At 41.9% G+C, this 22,084-nt stretch overlaps 1 protein-coding gene across 5 annotated transcripts; it reads left to right on the plus strand.

Moving 5' to 3' along the window:
• Window positions 1–4,310: 4,310 nt before the first annotated feature.
• Window positions 4,311–22,075, plus strand: LOC105471384 (testis specific 13). Of its 5 annotated transcripts, XM_011723836.3 has the most exons (9): window positions 4,328–4,428; window positions 4,564–4,610; window positions 5,512–5,684; window positions 7,225–7,303; window positions 9,885–9,956; window positions 11,221–11,433; window positions 18,039–18,181; window positions 19,193–19,320; window positions 21,818–22,075. In XM_011723836.3, the coding sequence occupies exons 3-9, from the start codon at window positions 5,662–5,664 to the stop codon at window positions 21,985–21,987; spliced, it is 828 nt and encodes a 275-aa protein (XP_011722138.1). In that variant the 5' UTR covers window positions 4,328–4,428; window positions 4,564–4,610; window positions 5,512–5,661; the 3' UTR covers window positions 21,988–22,075. The 5 variants fall into 5 exon arrangements, with proteins under 5 accessions (XP_011722137.1, XP_011722136.1, XP_011722138.1 ...); XM_011723835.2 differs by lacking the exon at window positions 4,564–4,610 and having other exon boundaries at window positions 4,311–4,428; XM_011723834.2 differs by having other exon boundaries at window positions 4,325–4,610.
• Window positions 22,076–22,084: the final 9 nt, after the last annotated feature.

Below are 22,084 nucleotides of genomic sequence, written 5' to 3' on the forward strand. Positions count from 1 at the left end.
CTTGCAGTAAGCTGAGATCGCACCACTGCACTCCAGCCTGGGCGACAGAGCGAGACTCCATCAAAAAAAAAAAGAAGGAAGAAAGGAGAGAAAGAAACAAAGAAAAAAAGAAAGGAAGGAAGGAAGGAAGGGAGGAAAGAAAGAAGGAAGGAAAGGTGGCTAGGCATAGTAGCTCATGCCTATAATCCCAGCACTTTGGGAGGCTGAGAGAGGAAGATTATTTGAGGCCAGGATTTCAAGACCAGCCTGGGCAACACAGTGAGACCATGTCTCTTTAAAAAAAAAAAAAAAAAACTGGGCACAGTGGTGCATACCTTTAGTCCCAGCTACTCAGGAGGCTGAGGTGGATGGGTTGCCTGAGTCCAGGAGTTTGAAGCTGCAGTGACCTATGATGACGCCACTGCACTTCAGCCTGGGTAACAGAATGAGATGCCGTCTCAAAATGCAAGAAAGAAAGACAGAAAGAGAGAGAGAGAGAGAAGAAAGAAGAAAGAAGAAGAAAGAAGAAAGAGGAAAGAAAAGAAAGAAAGAAATAAGCAAGCCAAAAATGGGGCAAACTACCCTTGCTCAGCATTCTGTGCCCCTACCTTTTTTCATACCAATACTTCCATAAAATAGCCATTTTTATTTTATAAACAGTTAGAAATGAGAAAAGAGGACAAAACTGTTCAAAAAAACAGCTCCTCCCATCTTGTGCCCTTCCTCCTGCTCTTTGCTCCTGAGGTCACATCTCTCAGAATGCACTGTGCCACCCTAGCACCCTGTCCTCCCTGCCCAGCTGTCACTGGGGTATGAAGTCTCCATCTGAATGTGGAAAGTTATGTAGGTGAAGGGATAAGAAGGAGCTGTTCTTAGGCTCTGTCATAGATCAACACCCAAGGAGTAGGAAGGGAGATCACCCTGAGTTTTGATCAATGCAACCCCTGTATCTCTGAAAAAAGAAGACAACCAGTGGGGATTCACATTCTCTTTTATAAGATGGTCTGTTTCTTCAAGCAAATCCTGGCATTTCTATGAACTCAAGTCTTGTGGGTTTTCTTCAGTCTAGATTTATCTGCCTTATAAATGGCAGCATTGTATTGTTTATTAAGCTTTTGGTCATTTTTACAAGTTTTAATCTTTTTCTATACCTTCACAAGTTGCTGCTTGAAGCTAAAGAGTTTGTTTCCTTTTTCATAATAGCATCCCTTCCAATGATATCATCCCACCTGTGGCCACTTCCTCCTAGTTCTCTTTCAATCTCTGGCCACTCCTTTGCCGTGTTCTTTACAAAATTCATTTATGATGCTTTTTTTCAGATGTTTGCATAGTCTGGGGCATGGTTCTATGCTTTAGTCTCTTGTTAGTCCACCATTTTTCCTACTTGATCTCATCTAGTTCAATGGCTTCAATTATCACATAATACTTGAGGCTGACTTCCAAATATATAATTCTACCCAAATGGCTTAGTCTGTTCAGGCTGCTATAACAAAATACCATAAACTGGGTGGCTCATAAACAACAGGAATTTATTTCTCAAAGTTCCAGAGGCTGGGAAGTCCAAAATCAAGGTGCTGGCACATTCAGTATCTGGTGAGGGCCTGCTTTTTGCTGTGTCCTCACATGGTAGAAGGGGCAAAGATGTGCTTTTGAAACCTCTTTTATAAGCGCACTAACTGCCCCCACAAAGGCTCCACATCCTAATACTCTCATAATTAGGGACTCAGTATCAACATATGAATTTAGGGAGGCAGGGGACATAAACATTCAATCTATAGTACCAAACCTGTCTCTCCTGAGCTCCAGACCCATATTTTAAACCACTTACTAGACAATATCCTCACCTCTGCCTCATTATCAACTGACCAAAAACAAAATCATCATTTATCTCCCAAACTTGCTCCATTTCCTTTGTTCTCTAATTTAGTAACTTGTCCCTCCATTAACTCAGCTAACCAAGCTAAAAATGTGATTATATTCCTTTTCTCATGTATTCAACTAGTTACCAAGTTCTGTTAATTCTACCCTCCTAACATCTTTCAGGTATCCTTTTTAAACCCTCTTCACTGCCACTACCTCGCTTTAGAGCAAGCTTGTCCAATCCATGACCCACGAGCCACATGTGGCCCAGGATGGTTTTGAATGCAGCCCAATACAAATTCAAAAACTTTCTTAAAACATTATGAGTTTTTTTTGTGATTTGTTTTAGCTCATCAGCTATTGTTTGTGTTAGAGTATTTTGTGTGTGGTCCAACATAATTCTTCCAACGTGGCCCAGGGAAGCCAAAAGATTGGATACCCTGCTTCAGAGCCCATATTAGTTTAAGTGTTTTTTTTTTTTTGTCATAAACTGCAGAAATGAACCCTAAGAAAATAAAGGATTTATTTGAAAGAATATTAGGAAAGCTCACAGAACTGAAGGGAAAATTTTATAGTCATGTTTTAGGAAGGACTAGATCAGGGGCAGCTCTGGGGCCCTTAGCAGGTAGAGCTCAGAGCTCAGAGTCTTCTAGCCTGGGACACCACATGAGGTGGCTCAGGTGCAATCATCTTTCAGCTCTGTGTGTCTTTATCAAACTTTCAAATTCTTAGTATAACCTGGTTGGTCACCTTTGAATCTGTCATCCAGGGCTGGGAGACAGGAGTGAATGGCACTAATTTGTGATGGCTATGGACCCTTATAATTTCTCAACCCCTCCTCAGTACTGTCATAGACTTCTCAAGGACCTCTTTTCATCTTTCCAATGTCTAGTTCTTGTGTCTTTCCAATCTATAGTTCACATGCCACTATTTTTGTATTTCTAAAATATATATTGTTCAATAAGGAGATTATATCTCATTTAAAATCTCCTGATAGCTCTTCATTACTCAGAATAATCCACAAACTTCCTATCAGATAGTTCATTTTAGGATTTGGATCCTGTCTACCTCTCTAGTCTCACCTCTTACTACCCTTCCCCTAAATCTTATGTTCCTGGCGTACTGCAATTACAGTATTTTCAATTCCCCTAAATAAGCCAGGCTTTGTTGTATTCTTATGTTTTTGCCTGTGCTTCTCCCTCTTTCTCAAATGTCTGTTCTCTCACCACCTGGTTAATTCACACTCAATCTTCCCCAGCTCAGTTTAGGCAGTAGTTCCAAATCTCTCCCAGTCTCTTCTCAGTCTGGGTTAAGTCCCCTTCCTCATTCCTTCCATAGTACCCTAAACTTAGATCTAATTTGGCATTCCACTCTGTTGCAATCAATCGTTTCTTTTTTCTTTTCTTTTTTTTTTTTTTTGAGACGGAGTCTCGCTCTGTTGCCCAGGCTGGAGTGCAGTGGCCAGATCTCAGCTCACTGCAAGCTCCGCCTCCCCGGTTTATGCCATTCTCCTGTCTCAGCCTCCCGAGTAGCTGGGACTACAGGCGCCTGCCACCTTGCTTGGCTAGTTTTTTGTATTTTTTAGTAGAGATGGGGTTTCACCGTGTTAGCAAGGATGGTCTCGATCTCCTGACCTCGTGATCTGCCCATTTTGGCCTCCCAAAGTGCTGGGATTACAGGCTTGAGCCACCGCGCCTGGCCTCAACCATTTCTTTATCTCTCTTTCTGGCTAAACTGTGAGCTCCTAAAAGAGCTCAAGAATTACATCTGGTTTATGTTTTGTTCTCATCACCTAGGAGAGTGTCTAATATGTCATAAATGTTCAGCAAATATATTTAAATAAGCAAATACTAGTTTTGAATGCATAAGATACAAAGCACTTGGTGGGGGGGCTAAAATATGTTTAAATTTTACATTTCCACTTTTAAGGGACTCACAGCTTAAGAGGCAGACAAGACCCACACAAAAGAAAAGTGCAAGTAGAGCTACAAGATACTATACAATGACATGCACAAAACCCAATGACTATAGTCTAGAGTTTGGGATTGCATTAATCTAGAAAATCTTCTGTTTAAAGGAGCGACCTGAGTAGTAACATAAAGAAAGAAGATGCAGGGCTTGGCGTGGTGGTTCGCACTCCAACCTGGTGACAGTGCGAGACTCCATCTCAAAAAAAAAAAAAAAAGAAGAAGAAGAAAATTCAAATGGCTGAAGAGATTGGGGACAGCATTTTGAGTATGGGGAATAAGAAAAAATGCTCACTGTTTTTGAAGAATGCAGTGAAAACATTGGCTTAGGTAGAGGTAGATTAAGAGATGGTGAAGGGGTGTGTGTGTGTAGGGAAGTCATAAGCTGGAAAAATAAGAAATTGACAGATTTTGTTTAAGTATGCCTTTAAGTTTTGGCCTTTTCATTCTCTGTCTCCAACACAGAACACCTCAGTATTCTAGATTGCCTATTCATCACAAATTCTCTCTGTCTCCTCCAGAATCCAGAAAAGAATAATTAAGATATTTTCAAAATGGAAAGTTCCCATGCCAAAGATTTTTGCCTTCTTCACCAAACTATGATTTCCTGATGTTCTTAAAGGTAGTGTTCACCAGGTTTTTCCATTCTTATTTTGAATGTAGTTTTTGTGTTTGTGTGACTTGTTTTTCAGCCTGGGCTGCAGACTAACAACCCAGGACTTATACTGCCCAATTTGACAGCTCATTTTTATTTTAGTTTCAACATATACCTGAACTGGACTTACAATTCCAGAAAAATTAAAGGTGAGAAAAGGGTGAAAAGCTTATTAGTCTATTTCCCTAGAAGGGAACATTAAGTGTTTAGCCCAGTCTTGTCATAAACTCTAGAAATCATCTTTAGGGTTTGTCTAGACAATCAAGTTAGACATAAACCCCTCTCTATGGGCTTTCCACTAAACCTGTGGGCTTCGTAGGAACTTGGGCTGATGTAGGTCTTTTCAAAGTTCTACTTAATTGTCAAGGCCCCTATAATGTGATTCCATTCTACCTACCTGCTTTTATTTCTTCCTACTTAACAACAACAAATAACCTTCCAATTAGACTACTTCATATACCATCCTGCGAGGTTCTGCTCAAGCTCCACATCCTTTAGGAAACATCTCCAAGGCTCATTGACCTTTCTTTTCTCTAAATGGTAGGTTCTACATTATCAGCTTGTATCTTCCATTTCTAATGGTCTATATCAAAAAGCATAGCAATCCTCCCACCCCCAATATATACACACGCTTTTCCCAGGTTCTCAGGCCTAATCTATGGATGAGCATGCCTTTGTTGAGAGGAGAAGAAAATTGAAAGATGGCTGCTTCTCCACCTTTAGCCTTCTACAGACACATGTGAATTAATTTTATTCAGATCTTTTTATATTTAAATCTCATCACTATCATGGAATTAGAATGTCACCTTTAAATCATTTAGTTAATACTTTCCGTTCTGCAGATAAGGAAATTGAGACTCCAAGAGATAAAGTGACTTACCTAATATATGAGCATGTATTTGTCATTATTGCTTTACATTAGATAATTGCTTTCTCCCACCTCCCCCCATTTGTCAAATAAACTTAACTTCTAAGAGCAAGCATCACATGTCTTGTGAATTTTCTACATCTACAATAGCACATATTAGTCTTTTCTTGTTTCCCATACAGGCTCAAGAATGGGGCTGAGTACACACTGTGTGCTAAGCAAAGAATATTTGGATTGAATTGAACCCCTGCAGAACGTGGACTATTCAGAGACACTGAATTTGGCCTTGGGTGAATACCTGCCTTGGGTTGGCCAACTCGCAATCAACAGCAATGAGCCAAAAGAGACAAACCAAGTATGTAGTCTTGTTTGCCCAACTAAGTTATAAATACCACTTTATATTAACTTATTGCATAGCCCACAGCACTTTGAATGGGGCTGGTCACAGAGTAGACTATCATTAAACATATTTTAATTGACTGGTTGTTCCTGGATCAAAAACCAGATCTTGGTCTGTACTTCATGCAACAACTAAAGGAGCTTTTATCAAAAAGAAAGCACCAGCTTGTTCCAGATGGATGCTGTTGGGCTAAAGAAGTGCTTTTCATATAGTTCTATGCCTTAAATTGGCCCTGAAGAAGAGTGTCCAAGATTCTGTGCTTCCTTTTAGGTATCAAAGAATCATTTTGAAAAGTGCTACAATAAATATTATATTGTATTACTAATTATTAGATAACAATGCAATAAGACCATTTAAAAGGGCACAAACTTTAAGATGTTAAGTTGGGATAAATTTTGGTCTCTCCATCATGGGTCACCTACTCCACTTGCGACCATTTTTAAGACCTCTGACCTGAGTTAATAGTACAACTGGTGGCCAGCAACAGATGGAAGATAGCCATCCTTGAATGGGATTTAATCATGGATTTGGGGATTATTTGTAGCATGCTATAGCCAGTTGACCTACAAACTACATAGTTTGGCTATTTCTACCTTTATTTTGGTCCTTATTCTGCTATCCTCATTTTTAAAGGAGAGAGGTCTAGTTGAGATAGTTGCATAATTCTTAATTTGAGCTAATTTAACCCCCCAATGGAACTATCTCCAAGGAAGAAGCAGGCCATTCATCTTAATCATTAACCAAATCTTACTGAGGAGTATTTTACATTATGTTCTGGCAGCAAATGGGTTTAAAAAGAATAGCAAAGAATAGAATCTGTTTCACCCTATTTTCTGCAAAGAGAATTGGTATTAGGGTGAGGGTAAAAGAACAGAGTACAGAAATATTTGCCATTGTTGATTATTTTTACTACTCTAGTTCTAAGAAGAGAAGTCTTCAGAGATGTGGTTAGGAAGACACGAGAGCCAGTAATCCAAGCAAGGTCAACAAGAATTGGAAACTTAGTTGTGTGGTTCTATTAACTATATTCCTTCTCACAGATTCATTGGCTAATCATTGGCCAATCACTGGCAAAAATAGGGCAATTTCCATGTGGAAGAAGAATAGGCAGGTAAATATTCAAAACAGTAGGTGGTTTTTAAGGGTATTGTGAGGATCTAACTGCCCAAAATAATTTCCTTAAGCAGTCTGTTAGAGCACTTCTGTGAAAGGTCTAAAATCCTTATTTTTAGAAGAAACCAACTCAATGGATGTCATTGAGTCATCCAAAAGGTGCCACTTGTTTAACTCTCTAAACTGAAGTCTTGCTTTTCCCTAGCATGCAGGCTGGATAATGAGTCCAGTTTTTTTACTACTTAGTCAATTAGTGATATGATCACCTAAATTGGACTTGCCTGAGTCAGGCCTCCAAACTTCGTTGAGGGAGACTGACAAGATGCAGAAGGCCAGGCCTCTGAGCCAGAAAGTGCAACCGGATGTTCTGCCTCTTTTTCAGGTTTCAAAACGGCAAATCAAAGACATCAGAAAATAGCTCAGCTAAACGTGAGAAAGGAATGGTTGTCAATGGCAAAGAGGTAAGGAGTGTTATTAAGTGTGCAATTTTAATTTTTCTTTGGAGTTGCTTAGTGTACTTAGTAAGCTGGGTGTCACAGACTTTCCTATTGAAAAGCAAAAAGGAGTAAAAATGTATGTAGAAAACAAGGTTAACTTGTCAAATGTTATTAAAGACAAATAGAGCACAGAAAAAGAAGGAACAGGACACATCGGCAACAAATTAGGACATAAAACCCAGGAAGCAGAAACCTATCTTAGGGAGTAAGAGCGTGTCAAATCCTAACTTATGCAGACTTTAAACTACCTCTTGTAGCAAAACTCCAATGCATATCTTGGTTGTTTTCCTATGTTTACCACATTCAAGTGAATTTTCCAGGCCAACTTTTATTTAATCAGCCACAGATAGTGAAATTCAACGTAACAAAACTAAAAACACATTCCAATTTGGACAATCTTGTGGGTTTAGTCAACTGCTAGAGGCTAATTTGGAACAGACATGCAATACTTCAGAAAACTTCAGGAATAAAAACATTTTCACCAGGGACTTTCCCCCTAAAATTATTTTTAAAAACAAAACAAAAAACAAAACAAAACAAAAAACCTATAAAGGAAAAGGTCTTCATACCTTTCTCCCAAATAAGTTTTTGCTAATTTCTATGACTCTAAATATGTCATACATTTCATAGTTGTAAAGCAGGTTTTTCATAATATATTTCTGTTTTCAACAAATGAATTTCAGTTTTCCATAAGGTGGTAAAAATTAAATAATTGAGTCTTTGGATCCATCCCACCATCTCATAGTTCATCCCACCCTCTCTAAAGGAATTTGTGGAGTGGCTTTGCTATGCTTTTTCCTGCTCCTTTTCCAACTGCCAAGAATTGCCAACTTCTGGCCTTTTCTTCCTGGAGCATAGCAGGATCTCCTCTTACCTCACAGTTCTGTCCCATTCTGACTGCTTCCCACTTCTCCATTAGCCCTCTTGCTTTATTCACTTTTCAGTGCATGTTCCCTTTCCTCTGTACACACCTTACCATACTGCCTCCTGATGGGGGAGGTATGACAATCTTTAGAAATGCTGAGCCAGGCTGGGCGTGGTGGCTCACACCTGTAATCCCAGCACTTTGGGAGGTCAAGGTAGGAGGATCACTTGAGCCCAAGAGTTAGTCAACACAGTGAGACCCCCATCTCTACAAAAAATTAAAAAATAGGCCAGGCATGGTGGCTCACGCCTGTAATCTCGGCACTTTGGGAGGCCAAGGCAGGTGGATCACTGGAGGTCAGGAGTTCGAAACCAACCTGGCCAATACAGTGAAACCCCGTCTCTACTAAAAATACAAAAATTAGCCAGGTGTGGTGGTGGGAGCCTGTAATCCCCGGTACTCAGGAGGCTGAGGCAGGAGAATTGCTTGAACCCAGGAGGCAGAGGTTGCAGTGAGCCAAGATCATGCCATTGCACTCCAGCCTGGGCAACACAGCGAGACTCGGTCTCAAAAAAAGAAAAATAAATAAGCAAATAATAATAATAGCTAGGCATGGTGGCACGTGCCTGTAGACCCATCTATTTGGGAGGCTGAGGCGGGAGGATCACTTAAGCCCAGGCGTTCAAGATTACAGTGACCTATGATTGCACCAATGCACTCCAGCCTGGGGGACAGAGTGAGACCCTGTCTTTAAAAGAAAAAACAAACAAAAAAAGAAAAGAAAAGAAAACAGAAATGCTGATCCAAACACAGGATTATGAGGCACTCTTCTTTTTTTCTGATTTCTGATTATGCCAAACCAGAAGAAGATAATTCAGAGCTTTTATCTCCTTGTATTCCTATCTCCTTGATTCATCCTTAGACAGGGCTATGCAAGAGGAGAAGCAAGAACGCTAGGTCAACAGAAAGGGAATGGAAAAGGCTCAGCTCCTCTACTACCAGATATGACACTCAGATAATCCACTAACATCCAGGACTACCACTAGTAAAAAAAAAAAAAAAAAAAAAGCAAAGTGCTAGACAGAAGTGTTACCAAAATTCAATTACTTTTTGCAACATTTCTGAAAGAATTTCATACTGCAGAGATGTTCAAAATTGCAACATGCACTGCTCTTCCTTTTTCTGTGAGTAGGCTGGCTGCCAGCTCAGTTGGCAGAGTTGACCCAATGGCCCCCTTGCACCCATAACTTTTAAGTTAATACCCCTTTGAAACTTGCTTTTCTCCTTAAAGATTTGTCCTCCGTGTTGATTTTCACCTCATTTCACTCTTATAGCTATGGAAAAGGCAAAAAAAAAGAGGTGACTCCTTAGAAAGATTTGTCCCAGTCTGAACTGATGCTGCCCTACTCTACTTCCCCTCCTAACGGCTTTCCCTGACATTTCATAAGGCTGGCCCCATTTCCGCTGACAAACGTCACGGTCAGGAGGTCTTAGAATCCAGGTCTCCTTGCTGGGGCCCTTGTTCTGGAAACCTAGAGTACAAAACCTGAAGCACACTGTACTTCTCACTTAGTGTAAGTTAGAGACCAGTTCTCTAGTGAGACTAAGGTGAGGTAAGGAATGGAATACTGTTTAGGATACGTGCAACTTCAAACCACTAACTTTGATTATCCTCTTTAGATTTATGATGCAGTCGGGCGATCAAAATTTGTTCTAGAAAACCTTCGGCATTACACAGTCCATCCAAATTTGGTAGGTAGGAAAAGCATTCCTCCAAGATCTCTAAGGGGAAGTTTCAGCAGTAGTGCAGATGCCCACTGCGAGTGTCCCTAATGCCTCCAAGTGTCCCCGGCTTCTGTGAGTGGGCATACTCTCAGGACAGGCAGGCAGAGCTGCATTTAGGTTACGATGCCAGAGGCAGGGCTGAGGATTGGGGTGGCAAAGTGGGAGACAAGAACTGGGAAGAAAGTGGGTCCCCACCGCTGATTTGTTTTAAGTTGAGAAAACCTATTTATGACTAGGAAAAAAGTATTTATAATCCATTTTCTCCCTTTCACTTCCTTCCCCCCTAACCCTCTGCCTTTCTCCTATTGAGAGAAAGGCAAATTTAGTGGGAATGCCCCTTCTTCACCCATACCTTAAGTGACATGCTATCTTTTGTGGCTGCTTTTCCTTTAACATTGTGCTTGTGAGTACATGTCAATGTGGTTGGGCCTGAGAAATGTTGATGTGTGGAAGATGTAAATATGGGAAGGTGTTGCACTTGGCTGTGCCTACTCCTGAGGAATTCCTTGAGCAAGATTTGGTCCTTGGTAGCTTTCCCCCTGTACCTTAGAGAGAGTTGTAGAGACAAGGCCAATTCGGTTTAGCCATGTAGAAACTTCTCTGCTTGTCCCATTATATTGGAAGAATTAAGTTACCTGACTCCTTTTACCATGGAAACCTTTCCATCGCATTGCCCCAGCCCCTTAGTGTATTTTCAGGGGAATGCCCCAAGTAAAGAGAGGGACTGAGAACTTCAGATAGTTTCTGATAAACACATTTTAGGGCTGCGTGTGATGACTCACTCTTGTAATCTCCATACTTTGGGAGGCTGAGATGGGTGCATTGCTTGAGCCCAGGAGTTTGAAACCAGCCTGGGAAACATGGCAAAACTCCATCTCTACAAAATGAAAACAAAAACAAAAACAAACCCACAAAAATCAGCTGGACAGGGTGGCATGTGCTTGTAATCCCAGCTACTTAGGAGGCTGAGGTGGAAGAATCACTTGAGCCTGGGAGGTCTAGGTTGCAGTGAGTCATGATCATGCCACTGTGCTCCAGCCTAGGCACCAGAGTGAGACTCCGTCTCAAACAAAATAAAACAAAAACAAAAACAAAAAACCCCACAAATTTTGCAGCAAGTTTGTCCAACTTCTGTTCTTACCTCACAGAAGCTAAGTATTAGCCAACCGATTTGTTAACCTGCTCTTGGCCTAATCTCTTTTTCTTTCTGGAAACCCTTCTGTCTGTTCAGGCCCAGTACTATAAGCCTCTGAAGGCCACTGCACTGCAGAAATTCCTGGCTCAAAACAGGAAAACCACCAGCTTCATGTTAAAAGTAACAGAGTATGACCAGGATAAGACCTTACTGATTATGACCAACAACCCACCTCCCTGCTCAATCACCCATCAGGACAAGGAGAGTGCACCAAAATACTTTTCCAAGGACTTACTGCTCAAGGTCATGGTAAGCAGAAGCCTCCTGGAACCCGAAATGTGAACCCTGAAAAATTAGGAGTTAGCATTGAGAAGGAAGCTAACTTAACATGAAGAATAGTACTCAGAAAACCAACTCTTAATTTGTTTGTTTGTTTGTTTGAGATAGGGTCTCACTCTGTCACCCAGGCCGGACTGCAGTGGCAAAATCATGGCTCACTGAAACCTCGACCTTTTGGGCTCAAACAATCTTCCCATCTCAGCCTCTTGAGTAGCTGGGGCTACAGGTGTGCACCACCATGCCTGACTACATTTTTTAAAAATTGTTTTTGTAGAGATGGGGGTCTCACTATGTTGCCCAGGCTAGTCTCAAACTCATGGCCTCAAGTGATTCTCCAGCCTCGGCTTCCCAAAGTGCTGGGATTATAGGTGTGAGCCACTGCACTTGGTCTATCTCTTCCTTCTTATTCCTGATCCTATGCTTCACAAAACAGCATCTGGAGAACCTGGGATTCAGAATTCAATAAGCTTGGGTACTGAAACTTCATTGCAGGGAGAAAATGGGGTCTTCATTGGAAAGTGTTCCTCTTTGGTCAAAGATATTTAATTTGTAACTAACAAAGGGTAGACTAGCCACTGACTTTCTAGTTGAGAATAAAGTAGTAAAAGATGAGTCAGGAAATGAGGAATAAAAACGGTGATGAATATGTAAATGGGAAAGGAGTAAAGAATGATGCTTTGGTACACATTACTTTCGGGTTTCAGAGAAGGGAGTTGACCATCACAGTAGTCAAACCTTTGAAACTCCTTTATAGACTAAAGAAGCTCAAATTCCATTCAACAAGCAATTGCTAAGGATACAGTAAGCTAAAAACCAGAATATAAAGATGATTACAGGACAGTTTCTATCTTAAAGGAACTTGGAGTCTAATAGGAGAGAGATCAATAAATGAGATATGTAAAAGTAATAGAAGAATATACAAAATATGGAAGTAATGTAGAATACAGTATTTCTGTTGGGAAAAAGGGAGTGAGTAGGGAAGTGACCCATGACAAAAGAACAGGAAAATATCAAATCAGAGGAAAGTGCAAAGGCATGAAGACATGGGAAAATGAGGTGTATTCAGGAAGATGTAAGAGAGTAAATGGCGGCCGGGCGCGGTGGCTCACGCCTGTAATCCCAGCACTTTGGGAGGCCGAGGCGGGCGGATCACAAGGTCAGGAGATCGAGACCACGGTGAAACCCCGTCTCTACTAAAAATACAAAAAATTAGCCGGGCGCGGTTGTGGGCGCCTGTAGTCCCAGCTACTCGGGAGGCTGAGGCAGGAGAATGGCGTGAACCCGGGAGGCGGAGCTTGCAGTGAGCCGAGATCGCGCCACTGCACTCCAGCCTGGGCGACAGAGCGAGACTCCGTCTCAAAAAAAAAAAAAAAAAAAAGAGTAAATGACAGGGCCATGTGCGGTGGCTCACACCTGTAATCCTAGCACTTTGGGAGGCCGAGGTGGGCAGATCACTTGAGATCAGGAGTTTAAGACCAGCTTGGCCAACATGGTGAAACCCCATCTCTCCTAAAAATCCAAAAATTAGCCATGTGTGGTGGTGCATGCCTGTAGTCCCAGCTGCTCAGGAAGCTGAGGGAGGAGAATCGCTTGAACCTGGGAGGTGGAGGTTGCAGTGAGCCGAGATAATGCTATTGCATTCCAGCGTGGGCGACAGGGCGAGACTCCATCTCAAACAAAAAAAAAATAATAAAATAAAAAATTTTAAAAAACAGAGAGTAAATAGCAGGAGACAAAAAGATGTAATCAAACAAATTTGCATTTTAGGAAGACTGTTTTGGAGGTTGAAGAAAGGTGCATTAGTAATTGTGGAGGAGACAAAACCCAGAAAGATAAGTTATGATGTTACTAAAATAGTCAAGGTGAGAGATACTGAAGACTTGAACTACATCATTAGCGAGGAAGTAGAGAAAATTGAATTAAGAAATATTTAAGAATCAAAACCTGGCTGGGCACAGTGGCTCACGCCTGTAATCCCACCACGTTGGGAGGCCGAGGCGGGTGGATCACGAGGTCGGGAGATCCCGACCATCCTGGCTAACATGGTGAAACCCCGTCTCTACTAAAAATACAAAAAATTAGCTGGGCGTGGTGGCGGGCGCCTGTAGTCCCAGCTACTCAGGAGGCTGAGGCAGGAGAATCACTTGAACCCAGGAGACGGAGGTTGAGGTGAGCCGAGGTTACACCACTGCACCCTAACCTGGGTGACAGAGCGAGGCTCCATCTCAAAAAAAAAAAAAAAAAAAAAAAAAAAAAAAATCTAAATCTAAAAAAGGTCTTGACGGCCTCAAGAGCGGGTCTAATCTAACAAGAATAAATTAAATAAATGAGTTAAGTGAAAGTGCAAACAAAGGATTCTAGCAGAAATTTTATGCTGGGCATGGGATTACCCAAGTGAGACCCTTATAATAAAATGTGGTGAATTTGGGGTTAGTGTTTCCATAGTTGCTAGATGGATGACAGTGAGAGATTCTCCTTCAAGTGGAAGATAAAATGCTAATATCCAATGGCACATACTAACAAAGGAGTTAATGAATTTACTGCATGTGGTCTCTTAGGTCTCAGAATTTGTGCCCTTTTAAGGTAAGTTCAGTGGTAGTTTCTCATGGCAGTGGGTGAACCATACATTGAGAAAGGGATAAATGCCAGGCCAGGATTGCCCTGCTTAATGTGCAGAAGGAAATACAAAGCTATCATGTAAACTGGGTGCAGGAAGAGCTTTCTTCCAATAGCCTGTGCACTCTGTGAACCCTCCAGCTCAGATGCGGAACCTAATCATATTGATGAGGAAATTGTGGTACCAGTTAAATTGTACTAATGGATAGAGTTAAGGCTCAAAGACCAGCACCATGGTACTTTTATGGGGCTATCTGACTGGAACAAGCCCAAGAAGATTGAAACGTCTGATATCTACCATGCCTCTTTAATATTCCTGCAGCATCCTTTCCTTCCCTTGATGGACAAATGTGATAATCTTTTGTAAACCTAGAATCATATACAAGAAAAGCATTCTTTGCTATGCCCAGGTATGCATACAAAAAGAGAGTGAGTTCTAGTAGGCAAGTTGTGGAATGTACTAGATAGATCTATTACAGTGATTGTTATACTAACAGCCCCTTCTAAGTGAAACTGACCCTACCACAGTCTCCTGAGTAAGGGAACGTCCTAAGAAGTTCTAGTTGGTACAGTATAACCCTGTCCCCACTCCTAGCTGAGACCAGAGGAGGATATGAGACTGAGCAAAGCAAACTTCATAGGCTGGATAGTGACCTGTGATGTGGATTGGTACCCTAAAACCAAAACAAACAAAAAACACATCAAAACAAAAACCAACCAACCTACCAACACCCAGAATCCCCGAGCTAATCAGAGTCTTGTTTCCAGGCCTCTGAATTGAGAAATGAAAAGATTGAAGCAGTAGCAATGAAAGCTGAAAGGACACATAGAGTGGGACTAGAAAAGCCTCAAACCGGCCTGGCGCGGTGGCTCACACCTGTAAGCCCAGCACTTTGGGAGGCCGAGGCGGGCAGATCACGAGGTCAGGAGATTGAGACCATCCTGGCTAACATGGTGAAACACTGTCTCTACTAAAAATACAAAAAATTAGCCGGGCGTGGTGGCACATGCCTGTAGTCCTAGCTACTCGGGAGGCTAAGGCAGCGGAATTGCTTGAACCTGGGAGGTGGAGGTTGCAGTGAGCTGAGATTGAGCCACTGCAGTCCAGCCTGGGCAACAGATTCTGTCTCAAAAAAAAAAAAAAAAAAATAGACTCAAACCATGAGGAAGAAAGGTAGTGAAAAGGCCATGAAGTAGAGTATGGGAAGGCTGAAGTTATAGGGAAGTAGGAAATAGAAGTAAACAAGCAGAAGCTATAGATAGAAAAAAACCACACACACATATATATATTTATTTATGGAGTAAAGGTGAGGAGTGAACAAGGTAGAGGGAGGAGAAGGAAGAAGATGGGAAGAAAGTAGGAGAAACATGTGAGTGATGTTTGCATTAAGACAGTGGTCCTTCGCTAGTGTTATCTTGGATTCCAAATAACTTTTCAGTTACTGTTTTTCTGATATGAGGTCCAGCTCTCCTAGAGTTTTGCTCTTCTTCTGGCTGGATAGTTATCTATATCTTAGTTATTAGGCACATGTGCTCTTATGGTAAAACACCTGTTATTTAAGATAACTCAAACGGATTTCTTTCCCTTAAAATTATTAGGTTGGTGCAAAAGTAACTGCAGCTTTTGCTGTTATAATTGCAAAATTGCAATTACTTTTGCACCAACCTAATACAAGAGCTTAAAGAGAGTAAGTTCAGAATTGAAAAGACATGGTTCAGAAGCAGCAAGTGTTAAAGACAAAAAGGCTTTAAGATTCTGATAGCAAAAGCTCAATATGTTAATCAATGAGTTTGGTCATTTATTCATTCAACAAACATCTATTGAATATCTACTATGTGCCAGGTACTATTAGGGGTGCTAGGGATATATTAACGGCTAAGACTCAGTCTTTGCTCTAATGAAGCTTAATTCCAGTGACTTAGACCATAAACAAATGATCACACAGATAATGTATAATGTGCTGAATGCCATGACAAAGCAGGATAAGGAGATGGAATGTGACGGATGTGAGTGGCAATGTTAGATAGTGCAGTTAAGAAGGCTCTTGGCCGGGCGCGGTGGCTCAAGCCTGTAATCCCAGCACTTTGGGAGGCCGAGACGGGCGGATCACAAGGTCAGGAGATCGAGACCATCCTGGCTAACACGGCGAAACCCCGTCTCTACTAAAAAAAAAAAACACAAAAAATTAGCCGGGCGAGGTGGCGGCGCCTGTGGTCCCAGCTACTCGGGAGGCTGAGGCAGGAGAATGGTGGGAACCCGGGAGGCGGAGCTTGCAGTGAGCTGAGATCTGGCCACTGCACTCCAGCCTGGGCGATGAGCGAGACTCCGTCTCAAAAAAAAAATAAAAATAAAAATAAAAATAAAAATAAAAGAAGGCTCAGCTGGGCATGGTGGCTCACCACCGCCTGTAATCCTAGCGCTTTGGGAGGCCAACGTGGGGAGATCACGAGGTCAGGAGTTCGAGACCAGCCTGGGCAACATGGTTAAACCCTGTCTCTACTAAAAATACAAAAATTAGCTGGGCGTGGTGGCATGCACCTGTAATCCTAGCTATTCGGGAGGCTGAGGCAGGAGAACCGCTAGAACCCAGGAGGCAGGGGTTGTAGTGAGCTGAGATCACGCCATTGCACTCCAGCTCTGGGTGACAGAGCAAGACTCTGTCTCAAGAAAAAAAAAAAAAAAAAAAAAAAAGAAGGCTCTCAGAATTGATGACTTTTGGTTGTTGTTGTTGTTTTATTGAGACAGACTCTCACTCTGTTGCCCAAGCTGCAGTGCAGTGGCGTGATCTTGGCTCACTGCAACCTCCGCCTCCTGGGTTCAAGCAATTCTCTTGCCTCAGCCTCCCGAATAGCTGGGAAAACAGGCACGCGCCACCACGCCCGGCTAATTTTTTTTGTATTTTTAGTAGAGACAGTGTTTCACCATGTTGGTCAGGCTGATCTTGAACTCCTGACCTCAAATGATCCATCGCTTTGGTCTCTCAAAGTGCTGGGATTACACGTGTGAGCCACCATTCCCAGTCGACTTTTGAATAGACACTTCCACGGGGTCAGGGGATATGCCATGCAATTACTACACCTGGCATATTGTTTTCATTTCAGATTGCCGCACATCAGTTAGAATATGAATTGTAGCTTTCTCAAATGGGATTTAAAAAGAAAAAGGAACCCAACGCCATGTCATATGAAAAAAAGTTCAAGACATTGGCAATGTTTAGCCTGGAAGAGACAGAGCTTAGGAGGAATGTGATGGATTTCTTCAAAATGTTTAAGGACTCTGTGGAAGAAGGACTAGATTTGCTCCTTCTGGACTATAGGGTAAAAGTTACGGGGAGATATCAATTGGCTGATCAAAGGTGAAATCTTTTTCTTTTTTTAGGTATAGAAAGATTGATCACTTGATAGTGAGATTATGGAGGGGCTAGGAGGGTCAGGCAAACAGACTGGATGACATAAGATTCTTTCTGAAAGACTGATTCTATGACCTTTAGTAATGATATAATTATTACTTCACAACATCCCATTCCATGGCCTTCTCATTAAGGAGAATGGAATGTGGATGAGGTAGCCATCTCCAAGAAAGGAAGGTAAAGTCCCATGGATCTATTTCCCAATTTATTGCCAAATGTTTAGTTTCCCAAGGACTTCACTGGTTGAATCCTTCCCCAAAGCGGGTCACTTTCTCTGCCATTCACTTCCAAGGGCCAGCAGGCAAATTTAATCAATTACTTAGGAAACTGAACAGGCTTTGGACAAGTAATCTGTCCATGAAAAGAGTGTTTTCCCTCCCAGGGAATGGCTTCCTCTGATTCTGGTTTCTGAGTTCCCACTTGCCCCTCTGATAGGTTTTGTTCCATCATTGTAGGGGAATTGGAACTTAGTCCAGGAACTCGGTCCAAACTTAAAATCCCAAGAGACTCAGCTTACTCCCTTACTCTTCTTCCCTCGTTTCCCTACAGGAGAGTCATCATCAGCACAAACCCACTGAAGACCTCTGGCTGCCCCGCATGCCTCAGAAAAAAAAGTTAAGATCTAAGTTGAAACCAATCTTCCCTTTGACACTGTCGGACGATCCTACATCCAAGAGAGAACAATGGTTTAGGTGAAATCTTGCTTCTTCTTGTACTCACTTTCTTTCCTATCTTTTCCCTATTCCTGTTTCTGCTCTAAAAGGGAAGTCTGTGTGTCTTAGAGGTATAAAAGTCTCTGGGATTGGGGTAGGGAATGGGGTAGAAGGGGGTAGGGAATGGGGTAGAAGGGGCTTGGAATAAATTTAATGACATACTCTTTGGTTGTACAACTGCATGATAAGATACAACTTCCCCTACATGACCCTAACCTCACTTACACTCGAATCAAAGAGAAACAGTCATGCAAAACCAAGGTTTTGCATTAGCAATGGTTTCGAGATTGAGGGGAAATATTCCAAGGTCTGTGCTTTGAAGAAACAGGAAAAAAAAAATAAAGTACCCTCAGTACAAGTTAGGCGCTATATCACAGGAACAATGTGCTATGAGAACACATTAGACAAAAGAGGTTTTATTTGAAACTACTTACAAGAGGAGCCTATGTGTAGTTTAGAGAGGAGAGAAGAGATTCTGGAGTTCCTCCAAAGGTTTATTTACAGTGCTAAGTTCAGAAGCACCCCTTGCCATGGAACAATACTCCTACTTGGCACCAATCAACAGCCTCCTATCATTGTCTTGTCTTCTCCGAGAATATAGCCAACTTTAAAGTGGAGGCCGGGCACAGTGGCTCATGCCTATAATCTCAGCACTTTGGGAGGCCAAGGTGGGCAGATCACTTGAGCTCAGAAGTTCAAGACCAGCCTGGTCAACATGGTGAAAACCGTCTCTACTAAAAATACAAAAATTAGCCAGGCGTGGTGGCAAGTGCCTGTAATCCCAGCTACTTGGGAGGCTGAGGCAGGAGAATTGCTTGAACCTGGGAGGCAGAGGTTGCAGTGAGCCAAGATCATGCCACTGCACTCCAGCTTGGGTGACAGAACAAGACTCGTGTCTCAAAGTAAATACATAAAATAAAATATAAAGTGAATGGTTCCATGAATCCGCCCGCCCTAGGATCTACTAAACAAAGAACTTTCTTTGTTAAGGTTTTCCACCGACAATGATTTCAAGAGCGAAGGGAAGTATTCAAAAGTCTACGCTTTGAGGATGCAGAAAAAAACGTACCCTCAGCTCACCTTTGCTCCAGTCCATGAGAGAGGTATGAGGAAAGATGGTAAGATTCTCTCTTCCAAAGCAAAGGCTTACTGGACTGAGATGTGGGCTGGAGATACAATCCATGAGGATTATAGATGTGGCAAACTGGCTTCTCTCGTGGTAGTCCTGGAGACTATTTTTCCCTATAGCATGGAAGCTAATAACAAATAGAGGCTCAAGAGGTGCAAAGCTTCCGACCCTGTTTAAATCCTCAAATTACAAGAAAACTCTAGCAGTGTTTACTAAGCTATATCACCCAGCACTTTAAGAGTTTTTGCCACATTGATGTATTATTTGCTCTGTTAATTTACTTAGCATTTTTCTTCAAAAGGATTTTAAAAAATTCTTGTCCTAATTAATACTGTATCATTGACATCATGGTTTTGATGTACAAATTATATGTTTTTCTGAAACACTTAAGTCAAATTTATAATAATGAAATTTTAGAATGTTTATCTATGTATCACCTAGAACCACCCAGTGGTATGCATATTATACTTTGAAGAAGAAACTGCTCTAAAAGGGCCAAAGGATAAGTCTGTGCGTCTTAGAGGTATAAAAGTCTCTGGGATTGGGGTAGGGAATGGGGTAGAAGGGGCCTGGAATAAAGTTGTATGGCAGAGGGTACAATGAGAATCCTCCTCATGTATTATCATTTATTTAACAGTATTTCTAGGGTTCCTACTAAGTGTTAGACATTTATCAAGCACCAACAATAGCACTTTCAATATGTGAAAGAGATGAAACAGATTATAAAAGGCCTTGAGAGGCTGGGGGTGTCTGTAATCCCAGCAGTTTGTGAGGCTGGGGCAGGAGGACTGCTGGAGGCCAGGGGCTTGACACTAGCCTGAGCAACATAGTGAGATCCTGTCTCTACAAAAATTAATTTTAAAAAATTAACAGGGTGTGGTGGCATGCACCTGTAGTCTGAGCTACTTGGGGGGCTGGAGGAAGGAGGATCGCTTGAGCCAAGGAGTTTAAGGTTGCAGTTAGCTGTGATTGTACCATTGCACTCCAGCCTGGGTAACAGAGTAGACCCTGTCTGAAAAACGAACAACAATAACAAAACATAAATAACAAAAATAACAATAACAAAATATCAAAAATACCACAATGCCTTAAATTTATTATTTAAATAAGGGTTTGGATTTTATTCAGTAGGCAGTTTGGACCCAATGAAGAATTTCAGGGCACTGAGTACACATTTGTGATTAGATACATAATTGGTGGGTCCTCAGACTTCACCAGCTCATGGTTTTAAGACAAGGTTCATTTCTCCTACTAGCTTTCTCTCCTCAAGCAATTTCGGAGACTCCCTAAAGTATCCTTGCCTTTCCCACAAAGCCATTGTAGTGATTGCTCAACCCCTTTGCCAGCCATCCTCAGTCCAAATAGTCCTGATACCAGAGACCTGGAGTCATATTATACCATCTCTTAACTGGCTTCTTCAGGCTTCTCTGCTCCTGCTATACCTATTTGCCACCACACCCCACCCCATTTTCACCTACTGCTGCTCTTAATTCCGTAAACACTGCACAGCTAAAACCAACCTGTGGTATTAAACAAAACTTCATAGATACACAGAAAAGCTGAAGAACAGCAGAGAATGATTTATCTTGCTTTACAAGGGGCTAGTCTTAGGGTCAGCTTCAAATGTGAACTCAGGTCCTTCTACTTCCCAGCAGGTCTCCGGGGCATTACCCATTCTTGGGAACCTCTGGGCCTATTATCTACACTGTGTCTGCCTAGGTTCCCAATACTCTTGGGCCAAGGAAGAGGAAGAGGATGTTTCCTTCCCCAAAGCCTATTTATTTTCACCTCCAGAATAAATGTGTGCAGACTTCTATTTCCTTCAAGGAAAACTCCACCTACAAAGTATAACTTGAACTTTACAAGCCATATAAAGCAAACATAGTAGTTAATAATAGTACATTTAGCCAAGCCGGAGGTAAATCTTAAATGATACCATATGTAGGATATCAACAGTTCATCTTAAATCTATATTTAAGGGAAAGAATTTCCCTAGGATGTAGAATGTAATCTAGGTTAGAATTTCTCTAATTTTGCAGGGGCAAGATCCTGTTGAGTATAGACTCAATTTACATTTCTAAACAGTAATGCCACTGAAGCCAAAGGCAAAGTTTCTTAGCCACGCTCTTAGACAAGAGAACAGAAAGCCAGCATACACTCAGAAAGAGGAACATGAGTTAGGAATGAATGCACGTTAATTTAGAGAGTTTCTTAAGTGTCAATATGTTGTCAGACGGAATCACTGAAAGAAGTAGGCTTGAACAAAGAAGGCTCTAAACAGGCAGTGTGTTTTACACTGGGTTTTGATGAAATGAAGGAATCCAAAAACTATAAAATAGGTTGGGAATGGTATTACACGGTCCGAAATCTTTAAAGACCAGCCTTTAAAGGTCCCTTCAAGTGGGTCTCCTTCATATCTCACATTAAACATCCTTCGAGTACTTCTGAAAAGCCAAGTTCACCAGGGTGCCTGTGCTTTGTCGTAGCTTCCAAGAAGTCAGCGAGTGAAAGGCCGATTTCCAAGGTGATTCGGGAACCACTGACACTCGCATCGCTCCTGGAAGAGATGCCCACCAGAACCGCGCCCGGGGAGAGCGCCTTCCGCAACGGGAGGGCCCCGCAGTGGATTATCAAAAAGGCCACGGTCATCGGGTGAACACAGAACCCTCAGTCCTCCCGCCTCGCTCTCCTGAGACTGAGGGGTCCGCAGAGGTCGCCAACCAAATAAAACCACATTCCTGCTGCTGCGGGCG

Source organism: Macaca nemestrina, chromosome 4, assembly GCF_043159975.1.
Source record: "Macaca nemestrina isolate mMacNem1 chromosome 4, mMacNem.hap1, whole genome shotgun sequence".
In the NCBI taxonomy this organism is placed as follows: domain Eukaryota; kingdom Metazoa; phylum Chordata; class Mammalia; order Primates; family Cercopithecidae; genus Macaca; species Macaca nemestrina.